The sequence below is a fragment of the Microtus pennsylvanicus genome, chromosome 10 (genome assembly GCF_037038515.1).
Source record: "Microtus pennsylvanicus isolate mMicPen1 chromosome 10, mMicPen1.hap1, whole genome shotgun sequence".
In the NCBI taxonomy this organism is placed as follows: Eukaryota; Metazoa; Chordata; class Mammalia; order Rodentia; family Cricetidae; genus Microtus; species Microtus pennsylvanicus.
The window spans coordinates 22,845,007-22,865,235 of NC_134588.1; the positions used below are offsets into that span (position 1 = coordinate 22,845,007).

A 20,229-nucleotide genomic window follows, 5' to 3' on the forward strand; every position below is an offset into this window, starting at 1 on the left:
AGTTGGGAACAGCTTTAGAATTGGAAAGTTAGAACTGGGTAGGCTGCTCAGTCGGTAGTGCTTTCCCAGAATGCAGAAAGCCCTGGATCCCACCCCCAGCAGCCCACAAACTGGATGTGGTAGGGCATGTCTGTGATCCCAGGGCTCTGGAAGTGGAGACCAAAGGATCAGGAGTTCAAGGTTATCCTCAGCCACAGAGCAAGTTTGAGGACAGTCTGAACTGCATGACGATCTCTGAACAAGAAAATAACAACCTCAGTACCCTTTAAAAAATACTTATTTAATGTGTATGAATGACCTGGAACTGGAGTACAGATAGTTGTGAGCTACCATATGTATAATAAAAACTGAATCCAGGTCCTCAAGAGTGGCAAGTGTTCTTTAGCGCTAAGTCATCTCTCCAGTCTCTTCAACAGCTCTTTATTCTCCTTTGCCCTCCAAAGTATTTCAAACTCAGCTAGTTTTAATTAGGTCTGACCTCAAGGGGGCAGTGCAATGCAAACGATAGCATTTGAGCCTGTTAAACTAGTCAGTCCTCAAGTGGGTGTTTTCTTAGCTTTGCGACATTTTCTCATGTATACAAATTCCATATCTAACTATATCAGATCATTTGTAAACATGAATTGTTCATGGTGATTGAGAGCTATAACTTAAATTTTCAGTTGTAAGCAGGTAGGAAAAAAACCCAGATATTAGAAATTCAGGTGTTAGGTGAAACATATTTCCCTCAATTTTATTGCCTGAATTTTTCCCCATTTCTCAAAAAATAGAAAATAAAGAATGAAGAGATGGCTTGCCTGGCAAGTACAAACAACGGAGTTCAGTCCCCAGACCCCACATTTAAAAGGCTAGCAAGGGTGAAACAAGTTTGAGATCCCAGTGTTGGGGTGGGGTGTAAAACAGATCCCTGGAGTTTCTGACTGGAAAGCATAGTGTAACGGGCCAGTGAGAGACTCTGTCTCAAAAAGCAAGGTGGACAGTGCCCAGGAAACAACACCTGAGGTTGCTTTCTGGCCACATGAACATCTACACAGAGAGAGAGAGAGAGAGAGAGAGAGAGAGAGAGAGAGAGAGAGAGAGAAGAGAGAAGAGAGAAGAGAGAAGAGAGAAGAGAGAAGAGAGAAGAGAGAAGAGAGAAGAGAGAAGAGAGAAGAGAGAAGAGAGAAGAGAGAAGAGAGAAGAGAGAAGAGAGAGAAGAGAGAAGAGAGAAGAGGGGAAGGGGGAGAGGAGCCTCCCAGTACTAAGAAGTCCCTTTCAAAAGCACTCTCAATGCTGATGTACAGATGTGCACAGGTATCTCTCACATGCTAATACACAGGTGTGCACAGGTAGGTATCACTCATTTGCCGATGCACAAGTGTGCACGGGTATCTCTCATGTACTGATGCACAGGTATACGCAGGTATCTCTCACGTACTGATGCACAGGTGTACACAGGTATCTCTCACGTGCTGATACACAAGTATACACAGGTATCTCTCACGTGCTGATAAACAGGTGTACATAGGTATCTTTCATGTACTGATGCACAGGTGTACACAGGTATCTCTCACGTGCTGATACACAAGTGTACACAGGTATCTCTCACGTGCTGATAAACAGGTGTACAGAGGTATCTCTCATGTACTGATGCACAGGTGTACACAGGTATCTCTCACGTACTGATGCACAGGTGTACACAGGTATCTCTCACGTGCTGATACACAGGTATGCGCAGATGTTTCTATGTTTCTTATAACACTGAAAGCCAGGGGAGAACTGAAAAAACTGAAAAATGATGAATATCTTCCCAGAAACTTCCTTTTAAATTACAGAAGCAGGAAAAATTCCCCACCGTGGAGGTAGGAAGTAAATGGCAAAAGATTACCTGGGACTTGGACAAATGTAAGGTTGAGTGGTGTAGTAACTCACAGCTTGCATTCAGCACTCAGGAGGCAGAGGCAGGAGGAACTGGATCTCTGTGAGTTTGGGACTAGCCAGGGCTACATAGTGCGACCCAGTCTCAAAAATTTAAATACATAAATAAACAAAGAAACAAACAAAAAGAGTTGAATGAAAGAAAACTGAGGGAGCCGGGCAGTGGTGGCACACGCCTTTATCTCAGCACTCGGGAGGCAGAGACAGGTGGATCTCTGTGAATTTGAGGCCAGCCTGGTCTACAAGAGCTAGTACCAAGACAGGCTCCAACACAGAGAAATCTTGTCTCAAAAAAAACAAAAAAAGGAAAGAAAGAAAGAGAAAGAAAACTAAGAGGCAGGAATCACAGCTTCAAATAAGCATTGGAGAAACCTGGACTGCCAATCACATGGGCCTGTTTTCTTCAGTGGAAGAAAATGGCTGACGCCTAGTCACCTGGAGTGCCAGAGTGGAAAGTGGCCCATCAGCCTGGTGGCCCATTGCTATTCTATGAGTCAGGCTTCTTGATTCCCCAGTATCCTGAGCATTGTTTAGGTCCTAACCCTGAACTTTGTCTTAAGGGAAAAGAATGCATCCCTGTGAAGAGGCCCGGTGAGTTTGCATGCTCCACCAATAGAATCTATCCTTGTAATCATCACAGATCCTTTTCTAGGCCTAGCCCTGACCTCTGCTTAGCCCTCAACAGAATTCATTCCTACTGGAAAGGTCACAGGACACAAGTTCTACTATGTTTAAATGTGTAAGAAAATAGGTCACAGAGTCAGTCCCTGGAGGTCTTGACCCAGTGCTTGCAAAAACGGCACTGTCCCCAACTTTCATTCTTATCTCTCCTTGGTCCCTTTCCTGATAGTGGCAATACCTGTAGGAACCCTTAACACTAAGAGACCCGGTCACCTTACTAAGCAGGGGGCAGGAAACTGCCCAGAGAAGTAACCCACAGAGCAAGGGATAATATTCCCATGAATAATTGACTTCTCCGTAAAACAGGCCTAGTTTTTAAGTTTTCCTCCACACCATTACTAAGGATTTGACACCGAGCTTATTGTTTTTTAATCAAGTCAAACACGTGGCGCTAATCTTACCTCAATTCTTCGGCTACCGTATCTCACGTCACAAGTAGGAGACGCTATAAGGAAAAAACAAACAGGAATCAGGTGTTTTTAGCAGTAAGGTGAAAAGTCTGTGGATGGAGCAGTGTAGGTGCTAAGATGCATGGGACAGTGTTTCAGAGTGTGTTCTTCCTGTGCAGTGTGCACGGTGGTACGGCATGTTTCCAGAAAGCCTCTGGCCAAAGCCGTCAGGAGGGGTTGTTGTGGTTTTGTTTTTTAAAATAAGACCTCTCACTGGCCTGGAACTTGCCAAGATGGCTAGGCTGGCTGGCCGGGGAGCCCCAGAGATCCTCCTGAACGGGCCACCTCTGGGCTATAATGACAAGACTTTTTTTTTAAAACATTGGTTCTGGGGAACTGAACTCAGATCCTTGTGCTTGCAAGCACTTTACTGACCAAGTTATCACCTCAGCACCACGGTAGGATTAATTAACTGCTCAGCCTAATGTGGTTGCTCTCATTTGTGGTTTCTAGAATTTTTATAGAGATACATAAAATCATGTGTGCATATATGGTAAGAACAGAGAAGTAAAATTGTTCAGGGCAAAAGGGGGACGAATAGGAAGGAGAAGGGGTGAGAAAAGGGGGAGCAGGGGAAGGTGAGGCCTTGTGCTTGCCACACAATGTATTCTTGTATGGGAGCTTTAAAAGTAAACACACAGACAACGCTCAACTCACCTTCAGATTCTCTTGGCTGCACTTTCAGATCGTGGGGCGCCTCCTCCCTGGCTGCAGACGTAGCGGTTCCTGGGTCTAGACAAGGTCTCCGTGGTAAGAGGGTCGCATCTGCACCACAGAGCTCCTCACAACTTCCTGCCCTCTTCGGAAGGGAAGGTCTTACCGCAAGGCCCCCCATCTCCTCTTCATTTGGTGGAGAGACAGAGTACACTTGTGCCCACTCCTGGTGCCCTGATGTCACCTGACTGAGAGGCAAGAGATAGAAAAAACTCATTTGCTGGTGATCTCAGATGGTCCCTCTGCATCCCTACCACATGATGGTGTTGGAGGTGGTGGCCTAATATAAAGAAATTAATTCATTGGGAGAATGCTCTTGGGGGTTTTGGTACTCCCCAGTACTGGCCTGCTCTCTTTGTGATCACCATGAAGGAAGTAACTCTCCTCCATGATACGCTGTTGCCTTACCAAAAGCCAAAAACAACCCCCCCCCCCAAAAAAGCAACTGTGGAACAAACCTCTGAAAACAAAATAAATTCCTTTTTGCTTGTTACCTTAAATATTTTGCCAGCTACAGAAAACTGCCTCGTACACTCCTCATATCGCCAGACCTGCAGGTCATAGGCCAGTCTGACTTGGTTGGGAAGTTCGGAAAGTGAGTTACCAAGCAGCCTGGCTAAGCTGAGTTGTGGAACCCTAACAGAACAAGGCCCCTCTGTGCTCTGGCCTGACCCTGCCAGCCCTGCCCTCTGGATTCAGTCCTACTTCACTCTCCCTGTTTCTCGGAACACAAAAGTCAAAGACAAAAAGCTGGGACAGGAGCTGCCCACTGTCTTGTGTCTTTAAAGGTATTAATTAGCCAGTCCAGTACTCCCCAAACTGTCTGCCGTGGGAAGCCAGTTTCTATTTTTGTTAGTTATTTTTCTTACTTTTTTTTTTATTTTTTGAGACAGGGTTTCCTGTAATCCAAACTAGCTATGTAGCCAAGAATGACATTGAACTTCTAGACCTCCCGCCTCCACCTTCCAAGTGTTGGGATTACAGGCATGCACCACCATATCTGGTTTATGCAGAGCTGGGTATCAAACTCAGGGCTTGGATACTAGAAAGCACTCTGCCAACTAGCTGCGTCCTCTGCTCCACTGTCATTGTTTGGTTCTTTGAGAGAGACAGAGTCTTGCTATTGTTGTAGAGTTATCTTCCACGCAAAACAGCTGCCATTTTCATCAAATTGGCTGTGACTGCTTGGAAGAGATTATCTCTAGCCAGTTTACTAGGAGGGTCGTGGAGCCTCGCTGGAGAGTCCAGCTTATCCTCCCAACCATTTGTGTGCAAATCTGTCCTAATTGCGTGGGATCTCAGGAGGTGTAGAGTAAAAACGCTGGGGAAGGTTAACTGAAGGGGGGCTCTATCCGCCTGGCTCTGGAGAAGCCAACATCTATACCGTCTGAAGACTTTCCAGTGTGGCTGCTTTGGGTTCCCATGCTCCGGTAAGCCCTTCACCCATGCTCTGTGAGTAAACTCTGTGAACTCTGGCAGAGTGATACTCTAGTTAGTTTGTGGCTGGGGCCGAGTAAAGAGAAGGTAGATACTATTTACATCTCTCTAGGGAAGGACATTTCCCAACAGGGCTGGCTGGCCTGGAATTTGATGTGTAAACCAGACTGACCTTAAGCTTGTGTAACCAGCTTCCTACCTCTGACTCCTGAGTTCTAGAACTGGAAGGACCCACCTTAAAACCTTCCAATTCAACTTTTGTCAACTATATTAAAAACTAAAGAATCAAAACCATACAGAGAACAGGCTCCATTTTTCATCATCTGATCAATAGATATAGATTGTGTTATCAAATTACAACTTTTCAGTGTTTACTCTCATGTTCTATACTAGCATTATCTTGTGCTGGTCATGGGGCTACAGAACCACACTTGGGACACCATTTCTCTGGAGCCCTGTAGGTATACCATGGCCCTGGAGCCAAGTTAGACCTTCAGCCTTGTGATGGTTTGAATAGGTATGGCCTCCATAGACTCATGCGTTTGAATGTTTGCCCTACAGGTAGTGACACTATTAGGTGTGGCCTTGTTAGAGGAAGCGTGTCACTGTGGAGGTGGGCTTTGAAGTGTAATATATGCCCAAGCCACTCCTAGTGAGGCAATTCACTTCCTGTTGTCTATGAATCAAGACGTAGAATTCTCACCTCCTTCTTCAGCAGCATGTCTGCCTGCATGCCACCCACCATGATGATAATGGACTAAACCTTTAAACTGTAAGTCAGCCCCAATTAAATGTTTTCCTTCATAAGAGTCGCAGTTCTCATAGTGTCTCCTCATAGCAATAGAAACCCTAACTAAGGCAAGCCTGTTTCTATAGCATGTGTGCATATCTCTGAGTGTGTTTGTGTTTGTGTGTGTGTGTGGTGTTGTACTCCTCTGAGAGCATTGATGTGGAGACCAATGGAGGGCACTGGGTGTCCCACTATAACCTTCCTTGCCTTATTCCCTCAAGATAAGGTCTTTCACTAAACCTCAAGCTTGACTGGTAGCCAGCAAGTGCCAGTATCCTCCTGTCACTGCCTCCCACAGTGCTGAGGTTGTAGGCACACATACACTCATGCCACGCTTTTTACATGGACGTTGGGGATTTGAACTCTGATCTTCATGCTTGCACAGCGAGTATTCCTACCAGCTGAGCTCCATCATCACAACAGACACCATATGGCTCCCACACCTATAATGTGTGTTTATTATCTGGCCCCTCCTCTTAGTATTCGTTGCTACACAACTGTCATATTTTCTCCTTAAATTATAATCCAATACCTGGGAAGATATTCCTTACTTGATTTCTCTCAAATCTTCTTGACTTGTTTCTTGGGGAGGATCTGGTGGAAATGTCACAAAAATCTCAACACCTGTAAAAAGTCATGACAGGAGTAGAAAAAGTAAGAAAGCAATAAATGCCCTATGGAGGAGGGAAAAACACATGGTCTATTTCGATAAGTCTTGGGTGGGGGTGGGGGAGGTTTCACGACAGGTTTCTCTGTGTAACAGCTCTGTCTGTCCTGGAACTCACAGAGATCCACCTGCTTCTTCTGCCTCCTGAGTACTGGGATTAAAGGCATTTGCTGCCACCACCCAGAGATAAATCTACTCTTAAAGATTATAGAATAAATGTTATCTGGGGGATTGAGTTTAGCCATTTTCTCCAGCATATGGACGACATGGTGTGTCAGGTAAGCCCCATCTCCAGCCCATGGCCCTATGTAGGTACAGACAGCAGGGAATGTGGCCAAACACAAAATTATATACTTGATTAAAATATCATGAGGATGTGTGTGTATGTGTGTGTGTGTGTGTAGCTACAAGTGCACTATTGTCAAATGTGAACTTTGGGGATGACAATGTCATGCCACAATATCAAAAGGTTGGTTTTATGATAACTTCCAGATGCAGGATAGGAGGGCTTAGAGGAAAGGAATCTGACACCATGCTCAATAAGCTGAGTTTAATGTCCAGGACCCCCATGGTGGAAGGGGAGGACTGATTCTGGCAGGTTGTCCTTTGACTTCCACGTAGAGCTGAGGTGGGTGTATATCCACATGTGTATATGTGTATGTGTGCATATATATATGTGTGTGTGTGTGTGTGTGTGTGTGTGTACGCAAATTCAAAGGTAATTTAAAATTTTTAAATCTTTCAGATGGAAATGACAGTCTCTGACTAAACAGTGCCTTGTGTGGAGACAAGAACTCCTTCTTTTGTAAGTGTAACTGACGATACCCGCCTCACAGACTGAAATATTAACTGAAATTGACCAACTGTGAGGAGAAATTTTGTCAGAAAGATCATTGATTCTTTGACTTATTAAAGTTCAAAAGTTCTGTGGAGATAAAGCAGAAATCTCACGTCGCCTGTATGAGAACCCAAAACACTACAAATCTGTTTGAAAAGAAACCAGCATTTCAAACAGCAAGTTGCCCCAAAGTTAAACAGAATAAATAAGTTAAATCTGCCCCCACAAAAGTGTTTCAGGACAATGCTGGACGTTTGAGAATTTGGCTTTAAAGTTTATGAAAGTTAACAGCTGGGGCTTACGGGTTAAGAGCACTGGCTGCTCTTCCGGAGGACCTGAGTTCAATTCCCAGCACCCACATGGCAGACCACATTGTCTATAATTCGAATTCTAGGGGATCATACACCCTCACTCCAATGCACATAAAATAATATTAAATAAATTGTTTATATGAAAAGAAAATCAAAGGCACTTTGACTCCAAGACTCTTTCGAGGGGAAGCAGGGTTCACTTATTTTAATCAGTTTTTTCAGGTTTGCTGAAGTCTGCTCAGCCTGGAGAGGTGAGAAGCAAGTCTAAGGAAGGCAGGAGGTTGCTTGGGACAGGGAAGCAGGGCACAGACGGCTGCGGAAAGCGTATTTGGATGTGGAAATGAATAGACTCCTGGAGCTGCTGGGAGCTGCCGAGAGGAAAGGACTGGTGGAAGGTGACAAAAAACAAAATTGGCAGGGGCTGTGCCTGCTGGCTTGGCAGGCGTGGGATCAACTCCGGAAGAGCAGGAGTATGGCGGGTGTGGCGAGGGGCAAGTCCGAGTGTCATCCGCAGGCACTCCATCTTGGCTGTTTGTGGTTTGTTCTTTTTTGGGTCTCTCACTGACAGGAAGCTCACCAGGTAGGCTAGGGCACTGGAGTTATAAACACACACCACCACAGCCAGCACTTTTGATGTGGGCTCTGAAGGCCAAACTCAGGGCCCCGCAAAGCGAGCACTTTACTGAGTGAGCTGTGTCTCCAGAACCAGTTTTTATCTTCAGTCTGTCGATTTTTTGTTTTGTTTTTGCTTTGATTTTTTTTAAAAAATATTTATTTATTTATTATGTATACAATATTCTGTCTGTGTGTATGTCTACAGGCTAGAAGAGGGCACCAGACCTCATTCCAGATGGTTGTGAGCCACCATATGGTTGCTGGGAATTGAACTCAGGACCTTTGGTAGAGCAGGCAATGCTCTTAACCACTGAGCCATCTCTCCAGCCCTGCTTTGATTTTTTGCTTGCTTGCTTCTCTCTCTCTCTCTCTCTCTCTCTCTCTCTCTCTCTCTCTCTCTCTCTCTCTCTCTCTTTTTCTTTTTCGAGACAGGGTTTCTCTGTGTAACAGCTCTAGCTGTCCTGGAACTAGCTCTTGTAGATGAAGATGACCTCGAACTCACACAAATCTACCTTCCTCTGCCTCCCGTGTGCTGAGATTAAAAGCTTGTGCCACCACTGCCCAGGTTGTCTGTGTTTTTGGAGCTGCCCCACACACTTCTGAAATTCTGAGAAAACCCCAAGAATCAGTGCAATCTCTAAGGATAACTCATAGATGGAAGTGAATACCTGGTGTGCGATTCCCCTCTGTGTGCTGTGAATACCACATTGGTTAGAAAAGAAACTGTCTTAGGCCTGCGCAAGGCAGAACAGAACTGGGGCAGGTGGGGGGGGGGACAGGATGGGGACATGGGATAGGACGGAGGGGGGGCACTACTAAACTGAATGCTGGAAGAAAGAAGGTGAGGTCAAAGAGAAGCCATGTATCCCCACCAGAGACAGATGCTGGAACTTTACCCGGTAAGCCACAGCCTTGTGGTGATACACAGATTAATGGAGATGGGTTAATTTAAGATATGAGTTAGCCAGAAATACGCTTAAGTTATTGGCCAAACAGTATTGCAAATAATATGGTTTGTGTGTGATTATTTTGGGACTGAGCAGCCAGGAACAAACAAGTGGGCTCTTACAACAAATACCTTCTGTCCGGCAAGACCAGTCTTCACCCCTGGGAGCTCCTCCTTCCCCAGCCAGTATGGACAGACTGCAGTCATCCTCAAGGTCAAAGTCCTGAAAAATCACAGAAAGAAAGCTCAGTGAGGCTGTGGGGAGATGCTCAGTAAAACATTCACCATACAAGCATGAGGGCCTGAGTTCAGGGCCCAGAATCTACATTTAAAAGCCTGTTGTTAGCTGGGCAGTGCTGGCACACGTCTTTAATCCCAGCAGAGGTAGGTGGATCTCTGTGAGTTCTAGGCCAGCCTGGTCTACAGAGTGAGTTCCAGGACAGTGAGGGCTGTTACACAAGGAACTCTGTCTTGAAAAACAAAAACAAAACCCCCCAAAACAAGCCAAACAAACAAACAAAAAACCAAAACCCAATGATCAAACAAACAAACAAAAAAACCCATGATGGACAGGCTCCTGAGAAACCACAATCAAGGCTGACCTCTGACCTCCACATCCATGTACACATACACATGCACTGTTTAGTTTTTGTTTTATTTAAACAAAACAGTGATTCAACATACTATTTTTTTAAATTTTTTGTAGGGTGAATGCTGACTTTTGAAGGCTAAAGTTTGACACCATAGATTCTTTCTTAATTAGATAAAGTATTTAGGACAAAAACAACGAGGAAGATTCATTCCTTGGAGCAGATATGATTAACTGCATAATGAAAGCTGAAGATCAAAGCTGAAACGCAAGGACAGAGACCCTCAGTACTTTCTACTTTATGGGTTTAGCATCTCGGTTGCTAAGCTGCTGTGAATTTGACTTGCAAGGATAAGTGGAAAGAATCCTTCAGCCACAGTCGCAGGGAAGCAACGGGGGGGGGGGGGGGGGGGGGAGGGGGACGACAATGTCTGTTTTCACTGCTCTTCCCTGGAGCATTACAGAAGAAATCCCTGCCCCTGTGGAAGCTGCAGCTAGAACCCTGGGCGGAAGCAGGCAGCAAAATGGATCACAGTTTTCACCAGGACTGCCTTCTGATCTGATTGATCCAGGGGTGTAGCTCCTCAAACTTCCATTGGCTTTCTAGAAAATAAGCCTTATGTTTGAAAGTCAACTTGATTCATAAAAATGTACTTAGAGCTCTTTAAAGGGAAATGTTTTCTTAGTATGATAGAAGTCATCATGTTTTAAGATACATTTTTTATTGAACTTATTTCTGTGTGGGTACTTGTGAATCCACATGCCTGTGGCACAGGGAGCATGTGGAGACTGGAAGACAGCTTGTGGGGTTCCGGTTTCTACTTGCACCATGTGGGTCCCAGGGACTGAACTCAGGTAGTCTGGCTTGGTGGAAAACACCTTTCTTCTTTCTTCCTTTCTTTCTTTTTAAAAGATTTTATTTAATGTTATTTTACATGTATTGGTGTTTTATCTGCATGTATGTCTGTATGAGGGAGTCATATCCCCTGGAACAGTAGTTACAGACAGTTGTAAGCTGCCATGTGGGTACTGGGAACTGAACCTGGGTCCTCTGGAAGAGCAGCCAGTGCTCCCAACCTCTGAGCCATCTCTCCAGCTCCCAGCCCCAGTGATAAGCATCTTTACCTTCTGAAGCATCTTGCCAGCCCTCAGAGACATTGCTGATGATAAGCCCCTGTACTGGAAGTTATTGCAATTGATTTTGTGCTTTTAGATTTCTACAGTCAGCTTGGGGATACAGCTCAATGTCCCCAGCACCATATAAAACTGGGAATGCCGGTACATGCTTATAATCTGAGCACTTGGGAAGTAGAGGTAGAGGCTTCCTAGTTCAAGGTCATTCTTGGCTGCCTAGGGAGTTTAAAACCATTTGGGATGCATGGGACCTGTCTCAAAAATAAGTTTCTAAATGCAAAGGGCATTTCTTAGTCTCAGTCCTATAACTAAGTCCTATCACTAGAGCTTTGTGAACTTGAAAAACACTACAACTGTCAGAAGATTCTAAAACCTGAGAGAAAGAAGGGTGGGGAAAATATAGAGCTTAGGAAACTAGATTGTGAGCAGATTTCTTCAAAACCCTGTTGGAGTTTCGAGGAGATGTCTCAGTAGGGAAAGCCACTTGCTGCCAAGAATGGTAACCTGGATTTGATCCTGGGACTCACAAGGTATGAAGAAAGAGCTGACTCCCAAAAAGTTGTCTTCTGACTTCCATGTGCACTGTTAGCATGTATGTGAGTTCCACTCCCCATAAATACATTTAATTCACAAATTTAAATACCATTAGAAGCTAAAAATATGCTAAAATAAAAAGACTTCTACGCTGAAAGGAAAACATTAATGAAAGAACTAAAAACTATTTAAAATAAATGGAACCATATGACACGGAATTTAGTAGGCAAAGCTGCAAGAACCTTCAGTGTTACCCGCATACATGACAGATTACAGACAGACAGAATGCCTGTCTCTCAACAAAGACTTTATGTTGGAGTCCTAGCTCTCGAAGCAGGATAGTGGGAAGCAGAATCTGGGAAGTAATTAGTTCATGAACATGGAGGCCTCACAGTGGGCTTAATAACTTTATTCAAGACACAAGAGAGTCAGAATGAGGAAGGAACCAAGGACTTCCAGTGTGTATGTGTGTAGCAATGGCCTCTGAATTGAAACAGTCCCCCCTGCAGGGAGGAGCGAGCTCCTAAGATTCAGGAAGCTCATAAAGCTTCCAAGACTCAGGCCCATCCCAAGGTTATATAAGCAGTAAAAAAAATATTACTAGGAGAGAGAGAGAGAGAGAGAGAGAGAGAGAGAGAGAGAGAGAGAGAGAGAGAGAGTCTCTCTAGTTGAGCTACCTGTAGACCGTGCGTTTGAAGGATGCAGGTTTCCTGGATTCACCCATGTTGCCTTTGAGTCACAATATGTCTGTATAGAGCCCCTTACCCATGACCATGAATAATCTCAGTGAAGCCATTGGCTCACTAAGACAGCTATAAGTGTAATCTTTTCTTTGGTCTGTCATCTATACCCTGTCAGATAACTAGACAGTTTGTGGACATATCCCCAGGAAAAGTCACACGACAGCTATTCTAACCCTTCAGTCTCTAGAACTGAGAAATACATTTCTCTTGTTTATAAGCCAGTCTATGGTATTTTGTTATAACAGTAGGAATTAACACACACACACACACACACACACACACACACACTCCACGTTAACTAGCTAATTTACATTTAAAAATTATGTCCATGGGTGTTTTGCCTGTGTACCACATTTGTGCCGTACTAGCTGAGGCCTAAAGAGGGCATCAGATATCCTGGTACTGGAGTTACAGATGGATGTGAATGCCGGTGTGGGTGCCAAAAATCAAACCTAAGTCCTCTGGAAGAGCAGCCAATGAGCTATCTTCCCAGACCCTGATTTACGTTTTAAAAATATATTAATACTGTAACTGATCAACTGCGGACATGGTGTTACATACCACAGGATCCTGGGAAACTAGAATAGGAGGATCAAGAGTTCAAGGCCAGGGGCTGGAGAGATGGCTTAGCGGTTAAGAGCACTGGCTGGTCTTCCAGAGGTCCTGAGTTCAATTCCCAGCAACCACATGGTGGCTCACAACCATCTGTAATGAGGTCTGGCGCCCTCTTCTGGCATGTGGGCATACATGGAGGCAGAATGTTGTATACATAATAAATAAAAGAGTTCAAGGCCAGCTTATACTACATAATAAGTTCTAACAGTGTAATAAGACTGCCTCAAAACACATGTGATATTGATATTTATATAAATTATATGATATTTATATCTGATTATTATAAAACATTGAAGCAGTACAAATGAAGTACTAGGTGGGTCAGGCATTCCACTTTTGTTGTTGCTTTCTAAAGTTTTACCATTTCTCTTTAAGATTTATTCATTTTATCCTTTTTACACCAATGCTTTGCTTCCTTGAGTATGTGCATTGACTGCATACCTGGTGTCTGTGGAGGTCAGAAGAGGACACTGCATTCCTTGAAACCGAGTTACAGGTGATTGTGAGTTGCCAGGTAGGTGCTGGGAACCGAACCTGGGTCCTTTGCAAATGCAGTGCACATTCTTAACTGCTGACCCGCCTCTCTACATCCTATTTTTTTTCTTTTGAATATTCTTCTTTCGCCTGTTTCTATTCCTCGTACCTCACTGCTGCTGACGCTCCGCAAGACGAGGTTTTCCGTTTTGGAAGCTGTCCCATGCGTTGGAGAAGAGCTTGTCTCATGACAAATGTCAAGCAGTGACTCCGCATGTCTCTCTGTCAAAAAGAAACAGCATGTGCTTTGGTGAGATCCCACAGTCTCATGCAAGAGCTGCTCCATCTGGTCAGGCTTTCTTGGAAGGATAGCCAGGCATTCTGGTGAGACTTTAGGTAAGGATTTTCACAGTAAGAAAAAGGCAAGAGCCAGGCTGGGGAGATAGATGACCCAGGAGACGAGGCACTTGCTATGCAAACATGAGGACCAGAGTTCAAATCCCCAGAATCTACATAAAAGCCAGACAGATGTAGTGACTGCCTGTGGTTTGAACTCTCAGGAGGTGAAGATGGAGCATTCCCCAGGGTGCCTATCTAGACTAGCAGAAGCGGGGTGTGTTAGGGGTTAGTGAGAAAACCTGCCTCAGGAAATAAAGTGAAATGTAATGGAGGAAGAGACCTGATGTTAACCTCTGGCTTGTGTGTGAGTGCGCGTGCACACAAACACACACACACACACACACACACACACACACACACACACACTGCATACATACTTCACACACATGCATTCAAGAAAAAAAGAGTCAGATTTTGGCTCAACATAATTATAGTAACTCATTCTTAATGATGTCATTCTGCCAGCCACACCCTCTGTGAGGTGCTGGGGCATGCGGGAGAACTTTTCACCATCAGAGCCATCCACAGGTATCTCAGGGTCTTTGTCTTCAGAAAGAGGAAGGATGCTTACCCTTCACCTTTCACTAAAGATGAACCCTTGAATGGACTTCTCGTGGTGGATGGGTAGGAGAAATCCTCTCTAGTCTCTTCCAAATAGGTTTGCTGACAATTCTGAAGGATGTGCTGGCTAAGAACTGGCCTTTCTGCTCTCTTAAATTGCCCTGGAAGAGTCTGTGGACTGAGGATGAGCTCTCCACAACATGATAGCAAGAGAAATCCAAGTGAAATATTACGTGGGGATTTGTGGGGACCATTCAGTCATTTAGACACCCAAACTAGGCCTTGGGAGACGGCTCAGTTGACACAATGGTTTCCTGCAAACGTAAGGAGCTGAGTTCAGCTCAAAACCTGGGTTTAAAAGAAGGGATAGAGAGATGGCTCAGTGGTTAAGCGCACTGACTGCTCTTCCAGAGGACCTGGGTTTTTGATTCCTAGCACCTACCTGGTAGCTAACAACTGTCTGTAACTCCAGTTCCAGGAGACCTGGTGCTTTCTTTTTTGCCCCTACTGGTGCTAGGCACATACGTGGTAAACAGACATAGAGTCAGGCAGGCAAAACATCCATACACACAAAATTAAAATAAATACATTTCAAACAGAAAAAGAAGCCAGGCATGGTGGTGTGAATTTGAAATTCTGGTGCTGGGGAGGTGGAGACCAGTGGGTCCCTGGGCTAACTAGCCAGGCAGCCTGGCTGAATAAGCAAGTTCTACTAAAAAGTGAGGGATACTGGTTTCAAAACACAAGGTGCAGGGTTACAGAGATGGCTCGTTGGTTAAGAGCACTTGCTGTTAGCTCTATAGCAGCAAGTTTTGTTTTCTAGCATCCACGGTAGCTCACGGTCACTTGTGACTCCTGTCCCAGGGGATCTGACATGTTCTTCTGGCCCCCATGAGCATGGCATACATATGGTACATATAGAGAGTCAAGCAGACACACCTTAATACACATAATTAATAACTTAAAAACAAAAAGCGAGATGTACAGCGTTCTTAGAAAAACACTGGAGGTTGATCTCTGGCCTATGCACAGACACACAGACACACACACACACAGACACACACACACAGACACACACAAGTGTGGAGTAAGACTTCTTTGCGTTCTTTTTTTTTTTTTTTTTAATTTTTCGAGACAGGGTTTCTCTGTAGCTTTTGGTTCCTATCCTGGAACTAGCTCTTGTAGGCCAGGCTGGCCTTGAACTCACAGAGATCCGCCTGCCTCTGCCTCCCGAGTGCTGGGATTAAAGGCGTGCGCCACCACCGCCCGGCTTTCTTCTTTGCGTTCTTTAAAGCATTAGCCCTGTGCTTCAGAGAGTCACTGCTCAGTAAGGAATCACTGATTTGATTTATTTAAATGAAGTGTAATGGCACACACCTTTGATTACAGTACACGGGAGACAGAGGCAAGCAGATCTCTGTGAGTTCAAGGTCAGCCTGGTCAATGTATTGAGTTCCAGGACAGTTAGGGATATATAGGTGAAACCCAGCCTCAAGCTAACAAATGGATCTATTAAGCAGATGTAAGACAGGAAGACAGACTTCACACAGGACTTTCAAATTGGGGAATGTGCATCTAAAGAGAAATATTGACCTGGTTTGGGCATGGAATCCATCAGGATGTCCAGCAACTGCTGCTTCCTCCAGCTTTCAATTTGTGACACATAGTGTATGGCTGACTTGCCGCTGACGTCACACAGCTTAGGATCTCTGGGGAGAATAGAGGAAAGATTATTAGGTGAAATACGACAAGACGTAAGAACACTGGCATCAAGTAAGCAAAAAGCTCAAGTTAGGGATACAATAGTGATTTCAAAATACATGAGCTAGAGAGTGACCATTTCTCGTGATATATCTCAGTGGGTAGAGTGTTTGCCTATTGTCTTAGTTAAGGTTTCTATTGCTATGAAGAGACACTATGACCACCACACCTCTTATAAAAGAAAACAATTAACTAGGGCAGGCTTACAGTTTCAGAGGTTAGTCCATTATTGTTACGGCATGCAGGCAGACGTGGTGCTGGAGAAGGAGCTGAGAGTTTACATCTTGATCCATAAGTAACAGGAAGTGAACTAACTAGGCTTAGATTGAGCATAGGAAACCTCAAAGCCCCACAGTGACACACTTCCTCCAACAAGGCCACACTTATTTCAATAAGGTCACACCCCCTAATAGTGCCTCTCTCCATGAACTTATGGGGGCCAATTACATTCAAACTCCCACACTTAATATGCACAAAACCCTGTGTTCCATGCCTAATGCTGAATAAACCAGGCATGGTAGCTCATGCTTGTAATTCTAGACTGGCCTCAAACTCAGACCTTGAACTTGTGATCCTGGCTTTACTTCACCTGTAGTGAGATAACAGATACATACCACCACATCTGGCTGATGTACTGGAGATTGAACCCAGTACTCTACCAACTGAGCTACCTCTCCAGTGCCCAAAGAACAATTATCTAAACTAATAAAGAGCTAGATATCAACAATGGCCAATGTAAGTATTAATCCATCCCTCAAAATTACAATGAAGTCCCTTTTAAAATTATATAAAAAGTCATATATATACACATATATGAATATATATGTGTGTGTGTATATATATATATATATATATATATATATATATATATATGTATATCCACACATCTAAGTTTACATGTAGCTTTGACAAATTGCAATGGATTAGCTGCCTTTCAGCTGGGGCCCATACTCACGCGTGATGCCTGAGGAGCTCAGCTAGAACTTCTGCAGGTTTGTAGACTGTTAAGACATCCAGACTCTCAAACAGGTCCACATCTCTCACAGCCAGCATCAGAGGGGTCAGGCCGTGCAGGTTTGGGAAGTTTATATCCAGGAACTCTTCAGATGCCTTTAACAACAAGAGTTTTGGTGTCTGCTGTGTTTTTACTGTATGCCTACTAAAATCAATCTTTGCATTTTCATTGCTTGGTCAATTTCTCATTTTAACTTTTTTTTCCCTGGAGTAGGGATTGTACTGAGCTATACCTCAGTCTTAATTTTAATATACTCTACCCCACCCCATACGGAGGCATTTTATTTTATGTTTTATATAGAATGCAAGGATTTTCCCTCCTGTGTGTTTTCATCTTGTTACTTTATGGTCCATGATGCCAGCTGAGGTCGTCAGTGCGATGAGACAAACATGGGAGCAGATTTTTCTGTTATTTCCTAGGTCTTTGATCTGCACACCAGTCCCGGGGTTGATGTCTTCACTCTCGTTTAACCTGCCTGCGAGATTCACAATGGTTTTCCCAGCTCTATGATCACTGGTAATTTCCGATTTGCCTGTGTAGCCATGCTTCTCTGTCACCATTAGGGTCAGGATGCTGATACTGAAACAGGAAAATCCCCGTTGCTGATGCTCTTGAGAGCATCAGCCAGAACATTCATTTACACCCTGATGATGGCACAGAATGATCCCAGAAAGAGTTTGTTTTGCTTTAACTTATTTATTTATGTGCTTTTTTTATTTTATGTGCATTGGTATTTTGCTATCAGTGTTGGGTCCCCTGGAACTGAAGTTACAGACAGTTGTGAGCTGCCTCACAATTGTAGTTGCTGGCAATTTAACCTGGGTCCTCTGGAAGAGCAGCCAGTGCTCTTAACACCTGAGCCATCTCTCCAGCTCTGTTTGGTTTGGTTTAGTTTTTCAAGGTCTCATGTAGGTCAAACTGGCCTTGTACTTTCTATATAGTTAAGGATTACCTTGAACTTTTGATAATCCTGCTCCAGCTCTGGGGTCACAGGTCTGTCCCACCACATCTGGTTTGTGTGGTGCTGGAGGTTGAACCCAAGGCATCATTCATGATAGGCAAGCACTTTACTGACTGAACCACATCCCTAGCCTCCTCAGTATACTGTTTCTCAGAACCTGTCCTGAGGAACTGATAAAGCAAAAAGACCACAGCCCTGGGTTTCAGTGTTGATTACCAAAGCTGACTATAATTATTGTGTAGGCTGAGACAATGGGGATGTTCTATCGGGAACTCACCAAGGCCAGCTGGCCTGGGTCTGAAAAAAACCTGGGATAAAACCGGACTCGCTGAACATAGCGGACAATGAGGACTACTGAGAACTCAAGAACTATGGCAATGGGTTTTTGATCCTACTACATGTACTGGCTTTGTGGGAGCCTAGGCAGTTTGGATGCTCACCTTCCTAGACCTGGATGGAGGTGGGTGGTCCTTGGACTTCCCACAGGGCAGGGAACCCTGATTGCTCTTTGGGCTGACGAGGGAGGGGGACTTGATTGGGGGGGGAAATGGGAGGCGGTGGCGGGGAAGAGACAGAAATCTTTAATAAATAAATAAAATATGTATCTATAAAAAATTATTATGTAGGTTATATCAGAGGTACCCTGTTAAATGGTTGATTAAACAAATCACCTAGCTAGGGCTGTGGTTATGACTCAGTCGGGTAGTGTCTGCGGACCTGGGTGAGGACTTGAATTCAGTGACACATAGAAAAGCTAGGGGTGGCAGTGTGCACCCCTGATGCCAGTGCTGGGGGAGCTGTGAGAGGTGCATCCTGGGTATCAAGGGTCAGCAAGACTAGCCTACTTGACAACTGCGAGACTGTCTTGAAAGAAAGAAAAAGGAGAGGGCAGGATTTAATTCAGACCGTCAGAATTGAAAATCTGTGGGAAGGCCAAAAATATACAAACTATTTGTTTTCTAGACCAAAGTAACTTGCTAATTTTCACCTCTGTTTCGCTTTCTGCCATGGCAATATAGTCTTTACCTCAGCTTCTCCAGGGGCCAGATGGAGATAATGATATTACCTCAGCAGGGTGCTGTGGGAATTAGTTAATTTTTTCTCAGTCTCTGAGATAGATCAATGTTTATTATTATCTAGAGCCAATATGAGAGTTTTGAGCTCTGAGTCATATTGCAACAGCACATCAATGTAACATCTCTTGATTTAGCTTGGGTTCACGCTCCAGGCGATAAATAAATACTTAAAGTATGGTCATTAAATCTTCAGGGGGAAAAATAATGCAGTTATAAAAACAGAGATTGGGTTACACATGACATAACTACCTTTAAGAAAAATAGATTGCCTTTTGGAAATTTTTCTAAGCCTCAGCTTTGGAAGTACGGTATTTTAGACGATCTCCCAGTACAACAGAAGCTTGGAAAATGTCCTTTGATTTTTTTTTTTAACAATTGTCCTTGCACTCAACCTGGTTAGGATAGCTCTAATTTCTTGATCCGTTTGTGTCTTTACCATAAGAGATTAGAAAAAAAAATGTTTTCTAGCAGCAATATTGATTTTCTTTCAGTTGGAAGGTCACATGGGTCTTGCAGTTTCATTGATGGTCAATGCCATAAGTGAGAAATTGCTAATAATTAAATTGGTTATGCAAACAGTTTTTCAAGGTGTATTTGAGTGAGCATCTAAATAAGAGTATCAGCTACCCCCAAAGATAACATTTAATATGTATATTCTTGGAACTAGAGAGATGACTTTGGGGTTAAACGCCTGTACCACTCTTGCAGGGCACCTGAGTAATGTTCCCAGCACCCATACTGGTTTGCCCACAATCACTTAAAATTCCAGGTCCAAAGGATCCAGTTCCCTGCTGGGTTCCAGGGTCACTGTACTCATGCACACACAGACACTCACAACTAAAAACAAAAATAAAATCTTTTAAAAATGTATTTTCAGGCTGAAGCAGCATCTCAGTCGGCAAAGTACTTGCCATGGAAATATGAGAAACAAAATCTGATCCCCATAGTGCACAAAAAATCCAAGCATGTGTTGTATAGTAACTTCCTCTAAGATTAAAAACA

At 44.0% G+C, this 20,229-nt stretch overlaps 1 protein-coding gene across 1 annotated transcript in view; it reads right to left on the bottom strand.

Annotated features, from left to right (window-relative positions):
- Map3k19 (mitogen-activated protein kinase kinase kinase 19) overlaps positions 1-20,229 on the bottom strand; it is a 40,361-nt gene that overhangs the window by 11,706 nt on the left and 8,426 nt on the right. The window contains exons 4-10 of the mRNA XM_075987397.1: positions 17,131-17,285; positions 16,008-16,123; positions 13,624-13,736; positions 9,498-9,588; positions 6,540-6,612; positions 3,705-3,949; positions 3,000-3,043 (exon numbers count right to left, since the gene is read on the bottom strand). Coding sequence (XP_075843512.1) covers positions 3,000-3,043; positions 3,705-3,949; positions 6,540-6,612; positions 9,498-9,588; positions 13,624-13,736; positions 16,008-16,123; positions 17,131-17,285 — 837 coding nt within the window. The remainder of the gene's footprint in view (positions 1-2,999; positions 3,044-3,704; positions 3,950-6,539; positions 6,613-9,497; positions 9,589-13,623; positions 13,737-16,007; positions 16,124-17,130; positions 17,286-20,229) is intronic.